Genomic DNA, 17,031 nt, shown 5'->3' on the forward strand with positions numbered 1-17,031 from the left:
TGCTGAGATGAAAAAACTGGACTTTTTTTTTTTCAGAGGGTCAGAAACACTTTGGAGGGACCCCCCAATTAAAATTCATCATCACCTTGACAATATGTGATGTATTTAGTCCTGCATAGTCTGCTAATCACTTATTTTTGTGGTATTGGTGACATATTGGATATACTGACTCAATTCTGTCACTATTTTGAGGATGAAATGATTTCCACATTTAAAGTTTTACTTTATCATACATGGTTAGGTCAGATGTTTATGATGCAAACAGTTCCAAGTGTCATTAAAGATTTAGCAAATGTTTCCATGAATGCGCTATGGTATATTATGCATCACATCCATGTGGATCACAAGTACAGCCTATGACGATACTGACACCACCAAGTTATTAATGGGAATGCAGCTGTTCTCAGAGCTTCTATGAGTAGTACAGTCCTGTACCATTATGATGACAGCCTGCCCACAGAAATATATACCCAAATAGCAAAAATATATCCAGCTCATACTTGGGCCACATGCTTGTTTTCTTCTGGCCCAGCATACACCCGGTTCCCCTGCCTGAATGTGACCCATATGTCAGATGTTACTTCCACGCCTGGGCCAATTCGGGTGCACTCACAGAGAAAAATCTTCTGGCTCTCAGCAAATACAGGAAAATAACAACAGGAATATGCCAAGATGTGGAAGTATACGGGCCAGACTTGGGCAGAGGATCCAGGTATATGTCGGGTCAGAAGTTTCATTTTGCTATCTGGGTAAAACGTACACTTTCCTCCTTCAGTTTTTAGTACATAAAAAGAAACATTTTGCCTTGAGCATAAAATGTAAGAATGAATGTAAAAAAACTAAACTGGGCAAATTTTGATTCAATTTCAGCAGCATTCTTGTTTTTGTAGTCAATGTTATACCAGGCTACATTATATATAAGTATAAGTAAAATGGAATCTTGGTATTTTGATAATACATTTAAGTGGATTTGTATTTGACTATTTTCTTATTATATTCATTTCAACATCAATTATTTTATTATTATGGGACTGAAACTAACTGACTGGTTAACAAGTACTCACCTACTGAGCCATGGGCACAACAGACATTTGCACTGTTCTATATCTACACTGTTCTGTCCATTGCTTTCACAGAGACAGCTGCACATTACCTTACATTTATAATTTACACCACCTCCATGACTGGTATTACTTACTGCTGTGCAGCTGATTTTTTTCTATTTAATTATTTATGCCTATTTTTATTCTATTCTTTATTTTTTGTGATTTTGTTTGATTGTTATATTTGGTGGATAGTGGGTTTTATATATGTCTTGTAAGCTACTTGATGCCTGCATTTCCCTCGGTATTAATAAAGTATCTATCTATCTCTATTTATAAGTTTTTTCCCCCTCTACCCTACGCTCCTACCATTTTGTCTGACGGTAATTTGACACCGGTAAACAAAGTAGTCGTGACTCCTTTCAAACCAATCCCAATCGAGCTCAAATCCACCGTTAACCAATGAAATTGTAGAACAGTTTGAAATGAACGCTGAGCTAGCCAATCAGCAGCCTTCGCGCCTTCCTCGTCACTGGTGGATTTTGCTCAGAGAGGGAGGGAGAACGAGCTTTACGTCAAACGTTAGCAGAGTCCGATTTAAAATATTAAGAAAATTTTAGATTAATTCCTCGTAGTTTGGATAATATATCATCACTTTTACTCACTTGGATTATTCGCGTCATACTCAGGTAAGTGCATCTGTCCAACGCCGGTAATTATGATGCAAGATAGCAAATCGCTTTATGTTTCTCTTTGTTAGGAAACTGGTGCTTAGCCGAAGCTAACTCAAGCTGCTGTATAACGGTGCTGTAGGCTCCGACTAGTTCCTGGAATCTTAACTTGTGTATGCTGGTAACTTTTCCCCTTAATGTCTCATGGTTTTATTTAAAAATACTTGGTAGGGACTTTCACTGCGATGTTAACTATGCGGTTGGACGTGTTACACGTTTTAACGGTACGCAACGATTAAATGGTCTGAAATTCGAAGGTGCATTCTTAGTTAATCAAGTCCATCTTTAATAGACTGTAACGCTAAGATTAGCCCAGTCGGCTTTTCACTTTTCTGAGCACCATTAATTTTAAATTATTTTTGTTGGGGGATACCGTCACTAAATTTAGCTGTGTCAAAACTTGCGCTCATGGGTTGATTCGTTGGCGGATGCGTTTGGTTTCTTTCCCAACACCGTTTGAATGCATGACGTTTTCCCTCCTTTGAGTTAACAACGCTAACGTTAGCCGCAGTTCGTTAAAGACACAGCTCTTACGCATTATAATTCACTTGTGGCACAAAGGATATGCTACGACTGTTCTCAGAGACAGACCACACTCACATTCGCGTGTCAAGCAGTAAGATATCGAAACTTTATGGACCTAAAAGTGAAACGTTAAAGCTCCGGGAAGCGGCTGTGTACTGTCATAGACGTTAGAAGGCACTACACTCCAACGGGGGCATGGGAGTTAACCAGTATGAATTATAATGTAAAACTAGTTAGTACTCTTTTTAAACCCTTTGTCCGGTATAGCTATTTGGAAAACTATAACTATAACTAGCATTAAACTCATCTTTGAGTCACTTGTCGACGTTTGTTTTCGAGTGTGGAGTGGGGTCATTGTTGCCCCTAGTGGCCGTTGGGGTAAAAACACCCACTACTACAGCGGCTCTCGCCAACCGTCAAGTATCAGCGGGCCTCCGGCCTCAAGGATCAGTAATGGGTCCACGACGGCTGAGAGCACCACTGTCAGACGAAGAAGACACAGCACTAGAAAACTGTGTGCCAAGCGACACAAAGATGAGCTATGTGCTTTATCTGAAGTGTTTTCTAACAACATTTTTCTGGTTTGCAAGAGAAAAGAATTTAAGCCTGGGGACTAACTCGTTGGTTTCCAAAATGTACGTCGGGTTAAGTTCCCCACCTTCATTAAAGAGCAATTTCCCGGCGGTTTTCAATGGAAGTTTGCGGGACTGTCTCTCAACCACTGTGTGAGGGACAGTACTGAGCTGGACTAAAGTACAGATTAATGTAATCCAGTGGCTATGAATCTCACGACGTCACAATATACATATATCATACAATTGGTGGTGCATTCATATAGGAGTAAAGTTTTTGTTGCAGTGAGTTAGAGGCGTTTTTGCGGTCCAAAGGAAAGCATGCTGATGGTCTACTACCCCCCCCATAAAAGTTAAATAATACAGTGCTGCTATGTTAACAAAACAGGTTATCGCCTCTTTGGCGGGAGGTTCACACGTTAAATTCCAAAGGGGCTGCATACCAGGTGGTGCTTAATAGAAGTTTTCAGTACAAAGGGGGGATGTGTGCCTGACTTCTGTGTAAAACCCCACCCACGTTACAGCCGGATCCTGTCATCAGTTCAGCCTGAGATCTGATGGGAAACTCTCATCACGATTCAGCCCTGACTTTCACATCCCATATGGAATTCGGCAGTCAAGCCAGGAGAGCAGCACAGGGACTTACTCTACTCTGGGTGTGTCTTACTGAGGTGGTTTCCCCTCAGATGTTTTGGATTTTTGTGTTTTTCAGGATTATATCAGTTACTGGGGGACTAGGGGTCGACTGCATATGTTTGACTCTCCCTGCTTGTTTGTAGTAAACCTGGTGAGCCAACTTCTCAGTGGACTGTTGGACCTTTCTGCTGTAAATCAGTGTGTTTACAGGGGCTTACAAGAAATTGATGTAGACATCAGATTGGATTGTACAGCAGAGTGGTTTAGTTGTCAATAAACTCACATTGTCAGATTTAAGGATTCTTTTAACTTAATTTCTGTCAGATGGTCATCAAGATCTCAAATGAGTTTCTATGTGCTACCTGCCATTTACTGAAGCATGATGCTATGTTAACAGCTGGAATTTGAATTAGCACGGCTCCTGACAGGAAGCTGTCGATATGGTATGGGGCTAAAATCTGCTTTGCTTGTGCTGAGTATGTTTAAGTCAGTGTTTCCATCCTTCTCGTGACCTAATTTTGTTGTTAAAACACTACTAATCAAACATGTTGTAAGGCATCCTTTGTGTTTTTATTCTGGCAATGGTAAGATGAGATGGAAAAGTGATTAAGAATAACAGAACCATGCATGTGTTTCCTTTTTATCTGAATTAATTTTTATGAATGAGCTGTATTTAACACAAAAATGTGTGTGGGTTGACTTGAAATTTTATTAATTCTCAGTTGGAAGTTATTAAGGTGCTTTCTGGTGGTGTTTTCTACAGAATTTCACATTGGTCCACAGAAGTCTGTGACTGTACAGTTGTCAAACTGGCCAGCTGTTATTTTTATAGCTGACCTCAAACTGGCTCTGAGAGTTGGCAAACTTAACAACCACAACCCCAGTGAAGTATAGTCTCATGTGTGCAGGAGCTGGTGTAAAACCCCCTGCCTGGTTGGCTGTGACTTGAATGGCCCAACGCTTTCAGACAGCTTTGGGTAAACCTAGCAGGGACAGACCTGTCAGCAGTTCTGCAGCAGTGTGGTGGTTTTCTAGACACTGAGGCTCCCTGGTCACTAATGTTCCATAATGCTGACCTTGCCTGGCCCACCTCATTGTGTCCATTGGGGCGTAGTACAAGGATTTTGCAGTTCTAAAGTGTTAGCTGATGTAGGTTGTCCAGCCTCTCAAAATGTTTGGGTGGTTTTGAAGTTATAAACTAAGAAGATGTTTAACAGTTTGATCAGGTGTATAAACACAGACACGATTTTAAAACTTGAAGATAAACAGAACAAAAATGGTGCTTGATATTCTTAATTAATTTTAGTTAATTTATTTCACTTTATATATTCGGTTTATTGTTTTATCCTTTTGTGAAGCATTTTGTAGCTTTGTTAAGAATTGTGCTGTGTAAATAAAGGGAATTATTATTGGTATCATTATAATTATTAATGCTTTAAATTGTGTAAAACTGTAAGGAGATGATCAACACTTGCAATGGGACGGGAATACTATTTCAAGTGTTTTGGCATTAGTGTGACTTCTTCAGAGCTTAAAGAGCAAAACAAATCACATTATATATATATATATATAAAGCTTCACGTGATAGTCCGTTTGAAAGGAACAGTGACAATAAATAAAATCTTACAGAATTCGATATACAATATGTAACAGCACAGCTCATATACCCTTCAGCCCTATATGTACAGTAAACACTTAAAGCGAGGGTAGATTTGCTAAAGAAAACATCAGAATGAAAGATGTTAACTTAAATATAAACATCAAAACTCCTCCTCCACCACAACTCCTCCTGGGCTTTTGGTCTGGACTATGGCTGTAGCTGTGTGGTGTGTTGTAATAATAATGTGCGTTTGGTTTTTCTCATCTGCTTATCCTTCCTTCCTGTTTTAGCTCAAAATAATATCCTTTGTACAGGCTTGCTCTGATCTTTAGCCTGTGTCTGAGATTTTGAGATGCCACTGCTATTGTCATTCAAGCAAATTGTTGAAGTTTGAGCTGTCGCTGTACTTGAGTGGACTTTATAGAGACAGAAAGGGCAGGCTGCAATGACAGTGTCTGTCATTGTTTCAAATCATCCTCCTTAATGTACTTACCAAAGGCATATTAGGTTTGCACTGAAATGAAACACCCAGTGTACAGTGATTTTGCTCAAAATAAACTAGTTTAGGGAAGCTGTTTTTACCTGTTCTTTTCTCTCATGTCTCCTGTCTGTCTACTCTCATGCCTTTCCCCTCCTTTATCTCCTGTGCTCTCTCTTTCACTTTCTCTTTCTTCCGTCCTCTTTATACTTTCTTCTACTCTCACTCTTTATCACTCATGTTTCACTCTCCCTCAGGTCAATGAAAATGCCTGTGGTGAAGTACCAGAAAGGGGACAAGGTGATGGGCCGCTGGCCCGGCAGCAACCTGTACTATGAGGTCAAGGTGCTGAGCTTTGACACCACCAGTCAGCTCTACACTGTCATCTACAAGGACGGTACTGAGCTGGAGCTCAAGGAGCAAGACATCAAGGTAGAACTAGAGTCACAGAGATGCTGACAACCAGAACTTCACTTTCTTTTCACTTTCTCACTTGGTTTAAATCATTTTTATGTGCTTGGATTAGTTCTTTAGGTTTAACAAAAGTTCTCTGTTATCACAGAAAGCAATATTATAATCTAACATCTATAGCGTTATGGCCTATGTTGGTATTTTTTTAGTAATACTTTTTAAATCAGTCAAATTCAGTTGTTGATTTAATAATTTACAAATGTGACAAATGTCTTGATACCCAAATGAATTGAAGACATGTCATTCTACTGCTGAAAGCATTGTGGATGACCTTTCTTGACCCCAATATGTAAACGTTTCTATATTGTTTTTGTATATATACTTACAAAGTATCATCAACTGTTGCCTTTGGTTGTAATCTCCTCTTACGTTTCAATTGCTGTTGTCCTTCAGAGTGCTGCTGGTTTCCAGACCCGATCCAGGTCTCGCTCTCGTTCTCGATCACCAGGCCGTCGTCGTAGCCGGTCACGCTCCCCAGCAAGGACAACGCGCCGCTCGTCCTCTCGTACAGCCGCGGCTGTCGCTGCTGCAGCCATAACAGACAGCGTGCCATCCTCTCATAGGGAAACAAGGCTGAAGGATAATTTGGAAGTCAGGCTCAGCCCCCTGGTAATTGATATATATTTTTGTTTCATTGTAATATTATGTTTCCGGTGTTTTTATGTTTTGTTTTTTTGTAATATAAAATTATTATCAGTTACATTATCTATTGTATTCAATGTTATTGAATATCAGCTTACTGTAGAGGAGATCTAACAAATGATTCTGTGTTATGAATCTTGGTCACTTACAACTAATAAAAGTTAATTAATTTAAAGGAGGTTCACAGTTTTTCTGGCAAATTCCTGTACATTGTCAAATGTCCTAAATCATCAGCACCTTGTTGTTGTGGGAATGAGGAATGTGTCAGTTTCAGCCTCTGATTTGGGATTTTGAGCATAACACAGTCACGTTCCCTGTGTGTGGTCCTCACGTTGTGTTTTTTTTCCTCCCCTTTTTGTCTCTTCATCTCCATCAACCCCCCTTCATTGTTTCATGGGCAGCAACAGACAGAGGCAACCGAGAACAATAGCAACAATAAACATGAAAAGCAAGAGGAGAAACAAAAAGAGGAGAATAACACGGCTAACAAAGTGAATGAGGTGGGTTTTATCTTTTAATTTTAAAAAAAACTGTTCATCTGTGTGGAAAACTTAGGAGAATTTGATAGAACTTTGTTGAAAAGTTGCACATCATGTTTTTAAAAATTCTAAAATCCTAAATAAGCCCAAATCTCTCTGCGAAGGTGGACGCAGAGCCTGAGAAGAACCAGGGCCGTTATAATCTACGTCGCAGGAAGGATGACGGAGCTGCCAAAGAAGTCGCAGTCAAACAAGAGCAGCTGGAGGAGGAGGCCAAGAAGGCTGCAGCTCCTGCTGCCGCCCTCTCCACCCCACTTGACTTCGGAGGGAAGATAGGTAGGTTACAGCATGCAGTTCCATGTTGTATGCAGCTATTGTGGAGCAAAGCAAAGTCTTCCCTAATTTAATTTACAGCCAGATGGATTAAACCCTTGGACAAGGACACTGCTGTTAAGCACACAGAAATGTAATTAGTCACATTCCAGTTAATTTATGTATTTTCATTTCTTCATTTAATCATTGATAGAACTAGACAGACTGTAAAATGAGCATGAACCTATGGTGTCATCAGAACAGTACTGTGCTATCATAAACTGGACACAGCTTTTCAAATTACTCAAAGACTGAAACACTGCCAGTCTAGATGACACAAAAACCTCACAATTTGTGCAGTACATAACTTTCCACACTAGAAATGCAGAAATATTATGATAAAATAAACCTGATCCAGCGGAGGACATCAGTATCCCTGATGTGTCTTTTCCTTCCTGCAGGAGCCTACTTCTGGCTGCTCTTTCTGCCGGCCTGGGTTCTCTTCCTGGTGCTCCAAGTCAGTCAGGGGGACCCCAGCCTGGTCAACTTTCCCCCTCCTCTGCCCCCTCTTGAAGACTTCTGGGATACCCAGGCCCTTGGCTTTGTCATCCTCTGGATTGTGTTCCAGGCTGTGCTCTACATCCTGCCTGTTGGAAAGGTGAGTGAGAGGAGCCGAGAACTGTACACACAGTAGTGTGTAACATCATCAGTACAGTATTACTGGGATTGTCTAAAGGCCAATTCATGGTTTCTGTGTCCCCATGTCTGCGAGGGTTCACATGACATAAATTTAATCAACTGCCTCAGTCCGCAAGGGTCCACATGGACCCTGTGCAGTGTGTAGTGCGTTACGTGTCCACACATGCATAACCCAGTTATTATGAACATGTCCGTGTGTGCAGTCAGCCTCAGTCCGAGGGAAAGCGGAAACCATGAAGCGGCCTTAAGTAAGGTGGTAGCTGGTTAGCCCTCTGTACTCACTCTGCACTACTATGTGTACAGGACAGACACGTGTGAATTGGCACATGACTTTGTCTGTTTAATGACTTTGGCATGAGGCACAAATTGGATCAATGATCAGGAGTCACAGTCAATGAGATACTCCACAGGAAAAAACAACATCTTGGTCTTTCACTCCAGGGTCATTTCTTCTACTTGATATTTATATACATAAAACATTTTTGTGTTTTTCAGTTGAAGTATTAGTTTTTTCTAATATAGATAAAAAAGCTGATGTTTTGTCTTTAATCTTCAGTGTCTCCTCCCATTCAAAAGTCCCTACAGCGGTAAAGTGAGAACATAGTAATCACAAAATACATTTCTCCCCTTGTTGATGTTTCCAAGATCCCCGTCCCTCTGATTGGCTCCTCTAGAGATGTCGCTCCTGTGAGCTAAAAATGTCATTAACCAGTGGGTCCATATGTTTAAGCGTGCTTGTGTTTAACTTGTGACTGAGTGACCCTCATTCCAACCATGACTTCTCCATCCACAGTGATCCCATTAATCCCATTTCTTCTGTTTCTCTAGTTGAGCGAGGGCATGCTGCTGAGGTCTGGGGAGAGGCTGAAGTACAGAACCAATGGTGAGTCTATGTGAACCAAACCTAGCTAAAACCAATACAACACTGCTTTGTTATATCCTCAAGCACCTTCAAGAAGATTATAATTCTCAGTTTTAAAAACATTTTCAGAGAGGTGTTGATTCAGCGGTATGGTCATTTTGAAGGCTGCAGTTTGTGTTGCTATTGAGTTATATTTATAAGTGGTTCTGTAATTTTATTCACCCCATTATATCAATGAGGGTAGGCTAAATAACAGAAACACCTCTCTGTGTAATATTGTTACAGAACACCTGCCTTTTACCAGTTACTGAAATTTACATAATGTAATGTCTCCGCGTACTCTGACATGAAAACTTAAAATAAATACCAAATAAACAATTATCTTTTTGTCTTCCACATGTCACATTTCTTCTGTCTGTCTCTGCGCTCTGCTTCCTGACAGGTTTCTTTGCCATCGTGGTGAGTGCTGTAGCAGTGGCAGTAGCGGTGCACCAGGGTGTTGACCTCACCTACATCCACAGTCACTTCCTGCAGCTAGCCGTGGCCACCTTCCTCATCTCCGTCCTACTGAGCATCTACCTGTATGTCCGCTCTCGCTACGCTCCCACAGAGAAGCTGGCACTGGGGGGAAACTCTGGTAAGCAGAAACATCCTGAGTCCCTGACTGACTGATCACTTTCATTCTGTTCTGTCTCTTTTATTATTTCATTTATTGTGACTGTAGTCTGTTGTTAAATGTGCACAGTTGCTTCATTTCTTTTCTCCCTCTTTCTCTTCAGGAAATGTGGTTTATGACTTTTTCAAAGGACGTGAACTGAATCCTCGCATAAAAGACTTTGACCTGAAATTCTTCTGTGAGATGCGCCCTGGACTGATAGGCTGGGTGAGAGAAACTTATTTAAAAAAATACATTTAGTAAGCACCTTAAGGAAGAAGATAATATTGTTATTATTATTAATATTATGGGCAGAACACGCCTCTCTCTGTTGTTAAAGCCAGATATCATGACTGTTGGTCAAACTGACTTGCAGTTATTGTGTCTTGATTCATGCTGCATTCGATACTGAAGATATCGCAACACACTGCCGTTAAAAATGGTACTATGCCGCATTTCATTATTACGTATCCTTTAAAAATGACAGTGTTTTAATCACAGCCGTATTTTCTGAGTTGTACTGATGATCCACTCACCATGAAAGCGTCAAACCAAGAGGCATGGCTGCAAATACAAGTGCTCTTGCCGACTGTCTGTGGCTTGTCGACAAAGCAGATGCACAGAGCAAAATATTTCACTCACACAGCCGACAGTGAGGGTGAGCCTGCCTGTACAAGATATTTTAAACCTACACATTGCACTGCAGGTTTAACCCCAGGCATGTGACATTAACTCATTGATCACATTAAACTTTAACATGAACATTTGAAGAAAGGTTTACGTCTGTTTATCTGCAGGGGTTGTGTTTACTTTTCACTTCAAAAATCAGCAAAACAAAACAAACCTTTGCACACACCTGTATCTCCATGAATTGATATTCACCATTCTGCATGATCACAATTCATACTGATGATGGATTTTATCCTCTCTGATTGTTCAGTGTTTGATCAACTTTGCGATGGCGCTGGCTGAGATGAAGAAGCACGATCTGGACGCTCCATCAAACAGCATGATCCTCGTGAACCTCTTCCAGCTGCTCTACGTGATGGACGGCCTCTGGAACGAGGTAACAGAGCACGTTTCCTCAGAGTGAATTACATAAAACGCATTGATGAATGAAATGATTACCTGCGTGGTCAGGTAAACAACTTGTAAAACCTCCTTGCTTCATAAAACAAATAATGAGTGAATGTGTGCTTGTCTCCTCAGGAGGCCATCCTGACCACCATGGACTTGATGCACGACGGCTTCGGCTTCATGTTGGCTTTCGGTGATCTGGTGTGGGTTCCCTTTACTTACACCATGCAGGCTTATTACTTGGTCATCCACCCCAACCCCCTGAGCCTCCCAGCCGTTACAGCCATCCTCATACTCAAATGTGAGTAGGATTTACCGATCAGCTGAATTCAAGATCTGGATTATTGAGTTCACATAGCTGCATTTACCGGTCATTCTTGTTGCTTTATCGTAAAGTTCTGCACAGACACTGATTTAGTAATGTCACAGGAATTTAAGCTAAAGAACGTTTTAGATAATTGTGATCATTAACAAATGGGTAGAGTAAATATTTCTGTGGTAAGGCCCCACATTGTATTTGTTTCAAAAGTATGGATGGGTGATATATTTGTTTCTAACGTCTTCTCTTGGTCTCTGTCTCTCAGTTGTCGGCTTCTACATCTTCAGGAAATCCAACTCTGAGAAGAACGCGTTCAGGAGAAACCCATCAGACCCAAATCTCTCTTGTAAGTTCTCCTGCAGCCATAGAGCTAACTATGTCTTGGTTCTGTGATGAGATGATATTTTTTTCCCCCTCTGCATTTCTTTGTTTCCCTCCAAAGGTGGAAGAGTCATTAGTTAGTGGTGGTTGAGCTCTAGTTATTTCCATGAGTTATGTCTGTGACTGAGTTGTCAACAGCCGTGGAAACCAGCTGCAGTATGTTGTTAAAGTAACACCAAATTTTGAAGTCTGTGTGTGAAACAGCTAAAATTGAATGAGGTTCTGATAATTAGGTTTTGCCTTTACAGGTTCTATTACTCACAATAACTACAACGTCTTTCTAACATGCTGAAAATAAACCAAAATATAATGTTCTATCATGTTTGATAAACAGGACAAGTAGTTATACTTTCTATGCCAAAACCTTGTTTAAAGCTTTCCTGTTTCTTTGTCCCTCTTGTCACTCTAACCTCTGTCTGTCTGTCTGTCTCTCCAGACCTGAAGACGATCCCCACAGCTACAGGGAAGAGTCTCCTGGTCTCTGGCTGGTGGGGTGTGGTCCGCCACCCTAACTACCTGGGAGACCTCATCATGGCTCTGGCCTGGTCCCTACCCTGTGGTGAGTTGCACTTTTAGCATTTGCCATATTAGAAACCAGTGAAGTCCTGACTGTTTGGTAATGAAGTTTAGAGTCCAGACATCTATAAGAAAAAAAATGTTATATAGATTTTAACTGCAAATGTGGTTATTGTGCAAATAATTCACTACGTTTACTTGCACAAAATATTATTGGTTTTGCCCTTATTCTGAAAAAGACAATATTCCTGCGAAGCTAGACTCCAGTTAATTAACTCCAATTAAAAGGTCAACATTGCAATAAAGTGAAACATACTAGAAAAACATGGGGAAAAAGGTGTGTGGGACTTTCTCTTATTTCTGGGGGTTTTGCAGTGATAGTCTATTAAACTGAATAAAAATGCTGTGAATGCTGACGAATTAAAGCAAATTACATTGTTTTCAAATGAACTTACAGACAAGTTAATCGTTTTTCTTCTGTCCTTTTACCATGTGCAGGCTTCAGCCACCTGCTGCCGTGGTACTACATGATCTACTTCATCATTCTGCTCGTGCACCGAGACTCGCGCGACATGAGCGAGTGCAGGAGGAAGTACGGGTCGGCGTGGGACGAGTACTGCCGGACTGTTCGCTACCGGATCATTCCCCGTGTCTACTGAGGAACCTGACGCTGGACGCTCGAGCTGAGGCCTTTTTTTATTTTTTTCACCCAGTATCATGGCTGTGAAGGCTCGCAAAAAAAACAAAACAAAAAAAGCAAATGCGTACGGATTGACTGAATTGACTTTTTTATTGTTTAAACCAAGAATCTTTAAAACGGTCTGGATTTCTGGACTGAAGAAGCTACAAGTTTTAGATGGAAGAAAAAGACTCTCATTGTAATTATGGACTGTTTCAAGAATTTTTACACAAACAATACCTTTATAAGAAATAAATAAATAAAAAAGCTCTTAAATCTTAAAAAATGGGGAAAACAAAATAAACGCCTCCGCTAGGAATGTCTTGTTAAGATGTATATTATTGTACATACACATTTGTTTTGATACTTAAAGAATAATGCACCCCTTGCATACTTTCTGCTAAGTTTTATTCTTTGCTCCCATATTCAGAATTACAATATCATTTTGGCCATAATGAATAATTGTAAGTACACCTTCCTACTATAATTTCCAGCTTGTGCATGTTGTGAAGGATGCTACGTTTCTTTTTTTAATTTTTATTTTCAGTACGCTGGAAAGTAGGACTCATGTTCTTTCTCAGGACCCAGAATTTTGTAAGAAAGTTGAATTAGAAAAGTTTTGTCTTAATATTTTTTTGTATAGTTTTTATAGATATCTAGTTTTGACTTGAGAGTGTAAAATTATTTTCAGAGGTTTCAAGAAAAATGCACTAATGCGTGAAGGCATTTTTATTTTATTATTATTTTTTATCAGTTCCAAAGTGTATTTGATTTGGCTTTGCTACCTCAGGTTCACCCACTGTCCACTTCTCCTCTCCTCCGCGTCCTCTGGTCTCAGGCAGTGTGTGTAATTGTGGGTGTGACGTCACTGCCGAAGAGAGGAAAATGAGTTAGACTTGTTTATCATTTCACCGAAAATGTGACCATCCGTTATCCACATCCACAGATGTGTGACGCTTTTAAAATGAAATCCCCCCCAACTACTTTTATTTTTGTCTTATTTTTGTCGCATTGATGAAACCATCTGTATCTCGTCCTGCTAGTTTCTGGAGCGTACTCTCTCTTTCTCTCTCTATCTATCATGAACTGGTTGTTGATTTCCCGCCACTGCCACATGAATTTGATTTTTACTTATTTAAGCTTTAACTACCCAGCTCATATGAAACACACCGTTTTAATGAAGTTTAGACTGTGACAACATGCAGATCTGTGGACTGTGTTTGCTTTTATAACCTGTGCATTTGCGAGCCCAAAAAAAATATTTTTCTGCCTGTGCAGCTGTAGATGAGTACATACATAGCAATACAGTTTCTATATTTAGGTAGCATTTTTTTATGCTGTGCTGACCGAATACTCTGTAAATATATATTTTTTAATCATGTTAATTTGAGTAAAAAGAGGTGAAAGTAGTGATGTTTCTCAGTAGCTATTTAATGTTGCTCTTTATTTTAATTTTTTTTTTAAGTTAACTACTCATTTTGACCACTGTAGTTATGTTTACACCTAGATTTGCCATGTTTCTGGGCAGTTCTTCAAAATGTATTAAAAACATGTATAATGGTCTGCCACTCTCATTTCCTGACCAGAGGGAGAAAAAAAATACTTCAGTTGCCACCATCCTGTTGAACCCAGGACTCATTATGGTGATGGGGATACTTTTAATATTATGGTGGTGACCTTCTCTCCGGGGGTTTGGCTGTGAGTCTGTGAGTGGAGAGCAATAATAAAAGTTGGATGTATTTTTGATATATGACAACAGTGAATGAGAAGTTTTAAGCTCCATCGGGTTCAGTGAAGATTAATCAAATCAGCAGCAGTGGCTGGAAAAAAAAAAGCTTATCTGTACAAATGTTGCAGCATAAAATAAAGATTTACAGTATTTCCTTCTTCTGCTTCCTGTGAACATTTATTGACATGTGGAGGAATTTATCATTAGAGACTGTGACTGTGTGTTTGGGCAAACTTTCCTTTTATACTTTTCCTGTTGTATGCTAAGTGGGATGTGTGGACTCTGCTTTGTGATTGGCTGCAGCTTTGCGAGACGCTCCCATTTCCTGCGGTCGCTTCGCCTCATTGGAGCGGCACCTGTTCCGGCCACCAACCAGCTGAGGACACTAGATGTACAAAGGCCAGACCGGGATGTCAGTCAGACCGGCGGACATAGATCCAGTCTCAACATTTAGGCCCTTTTTACAACCTTTTCTGCAGCTCAGCCATTCTGGTTCGGTTGCCGTGGTTACCAGGGGACGCCCGGAAGCGGCAGAAGAGCGGTTAACAAAAAAGCATGGAAGGCAACATAAACAAAAGCAGGACAAGAAGGTAAAGAGGGAAGACATACAAAATATTTCAATGTTAAAAAGGACAATTAGAGAGACTAGATGTTGTGTCAAAGCAATAAAAGCACACACATTAAAAGCAATAGAAGAACAACAAAGAACAGTAAACCTCTTGTGAGTTTTATTTTCAAAATCATTGTGTAAAAAAAAAAGAAGTAATGATGTCATGGGGGAAAAAAACTGTCTATCTGCACTTCTTCTATTAAACCAATAGAGGGCAGCAAAGGCTAAACCCTGATAAGACCGTGTAGTGGCGTCATGATACTGGTGGTGAAAATCTGCCATTTTAGGGGAAAAAAAACAAAACATGCATTTTAAATAATCAAATCATGAGAGCCACACAACGTGCCGTTTCTAATGTGATCAATATATGTTCTGTAATATTTTTTGTGACAGAAATGTGCTGTTTGTCATCTTAAAGTCAAGACCTCTGCACTGTAAATCGCACAGCACTAATAATTATCATAAACTGTCTGTCAGTTTCTCTTTGCAACTGACAGATTTACGCCTGTCACACACACACACACACACACACACACAAATACACACGTACATGCACATGCACATGCACAAACACACGCAGAGTTAATCTGGATTTGGTGGGTGGAAGATTGCTGCACTTGATGGCAAGCCAACCTCATGACATTACATAAAGCTTTTTATCCGTCTCTCTTCATTAGAGATTCGTCTATACACACACCAGCTGTCAGCCGATGGTCCAGATGTGTCAAAATCAAACACCATCGTTTAAAAAAAAAGAAAGAAACTGTTGCAAAAGTTTGAAGTCATTATCACAGACCATGAAAAGCAGTTTAAGTTGACGTCCATAATTTAAATCGTTTGACAGATAAAACATTTTTTTGGCAGAGCAACGGAGAGGAAAGTCTCCACTGTGAACGTGATGCACGAAACTGAAGAATAAGCCGATAAAAAAAAAAGTCAGATTAACTGTAACATTTAAAAGTGTTTAGTTTTTCTCCCTTTTACTTAGACAAAAAGCTTTGTATGTAACGCAAATGTCTTTTATTACATGGGGCTGTGACCAATATGGATTTTGTAAGACTTATATCTATATCAATAAATATAAATATAATAATTTTCATACCAGAAAACACAAGTGTTCAGTATTTGAACTATAATTCTGTTCTTGGCAGAATGGAAAAGCCTCTGAAACAGTTTTTGGACCATCATGATACACCAACATTCTCCATTAATCCCAGATTAAAACCTAAAGAAATTTGAGTTAATAGTAAAATATTTTGGGAAATATTAAATATATTCTCTTTCTTTATAAGCGTGATATAAGTAGACTAATATCGATGTCATGTCTGTGTCTTGTTTATTCTTTATTCACACAGAAATGTAAAATCTACAATTATAATCTTGTGACGCAGATGGATTTCTCACACGTGATTGGCTATTGGCTTGTTCTGACCAATCAGTGTCCTGAGAGGGAGGAGCTACTGGCAGCTATGCCTTAGGTGTGCCTACAGCGACAGTTCGTCAACAACAATGGCAGCTTCTAAAGAGGGTTAGCGTTAGAGCTGCTGCTAAAGAGTCAGTTCTATCAGAGCTGGAGAATTTTTCTTCATCGAAAGAAGAGCAAAGACCAAGAAAGAGAAAGAGTTTGCTTTACCAGTTATAGAAAGTGATAGAAAAATGCTTCATCCAATCACCTGCCAAGTATTTTTTTCCAGCTCCCTTCAGCCCTTTTCCAAACAGTTTTCAACAAAGCCTTCGCAGATGGTTCTGTTAAACCAACCATCTGGTGCATCAGGTTAGGAGAATTGGTGCTTTTGTGCAGCACCTCTGACAACAGTGCGGTTCGCCAAATACAGTTGGGGAGCATATCCTTTGGTGTTGACCTCTCTACCGACGATTAGAAAAGCTACGTCACTGGGGGCTAGAGTGGAGATGTGGAGTCTGCACCGCTGTTGAGGTTAGGTGCACATTCCAGGTGCACAAAGCCAACGCTAAGATTCCTTCTGTGGCAACCCGAGGCACTTCACCAATTGAGC

At 40.1% G+C, this 17,031-nt stretch overlaps 1 protein-coding gene across 3 annotated transcripts; it reads left to right on the forward strand.

Annotated features, from left to right (window-relative positions):
* Positions 1-1,606: 1,606 nt before the first annotated feature.
* Positions 1,607-14,563, forward strand: lbr (lamin B receptor). 3 transcript variants are annotated; one of them, XM_022737877.1, is made up of 14 exons: positions 1,607-1,732; positions 5,843-6,017; positions 6,450-6,665; positions 7,100-7,198; positions 7,342-7,513; positions 7,951-8,147; positions 9,017-9,071; positions 9,493-9,687; positions 9,830-9,933; positions 10,646-10,771; positions 10,915-11,083; positions 11,367-11,447; positions 11,919-12,041; positions 12,497-14,563. In XM_022737877.1, exons 2-14 carry the CDS (start codon positions 5,847-5,849, stop codon positions 12,655-12,657), a joined length of 1,869 nt encoding a protein of 622 aa, XP_022593598.1. In that variant the 5' UTR covers positions 1,607-1,732; positions 5,843-5,846; the 3' UTR covers positions 12,658-14,563. The 3 variants fall into 3 exon arrangements, with proteins under 3 accessions (XP_022593598.1, XP_022593600.1, XP_022593599.1); XM_022737879.1 differs by lacking the exon at positions 1,607-1,732 and adding an exon at positions 2,368-2,390; XM_022737878.1 differs by lacking the exon at positions 1,607-1,732 and adding an exon at positions 3,449-3,527.
* The last annotated feature ends 2,468 nt before the right edge of the window (positions 14,564-17,031 follow it).

The sequence above is a fragment of the Seriola dumerili genome, unplaced genomic scaffold (genome assembly GCF_002260705.1).
Source record: "Seriola dumerili isolate Sdu_G_001 unplaced genomic scaffold, Sdu_1.0 BDQW01000025.1, whole genome shotgun sequence".
NCBI lineage: Eukaryota > Metazoa > Chordata > Actinopteri > Carangiformes > Carangidae > Seriola > Seriola dumerili.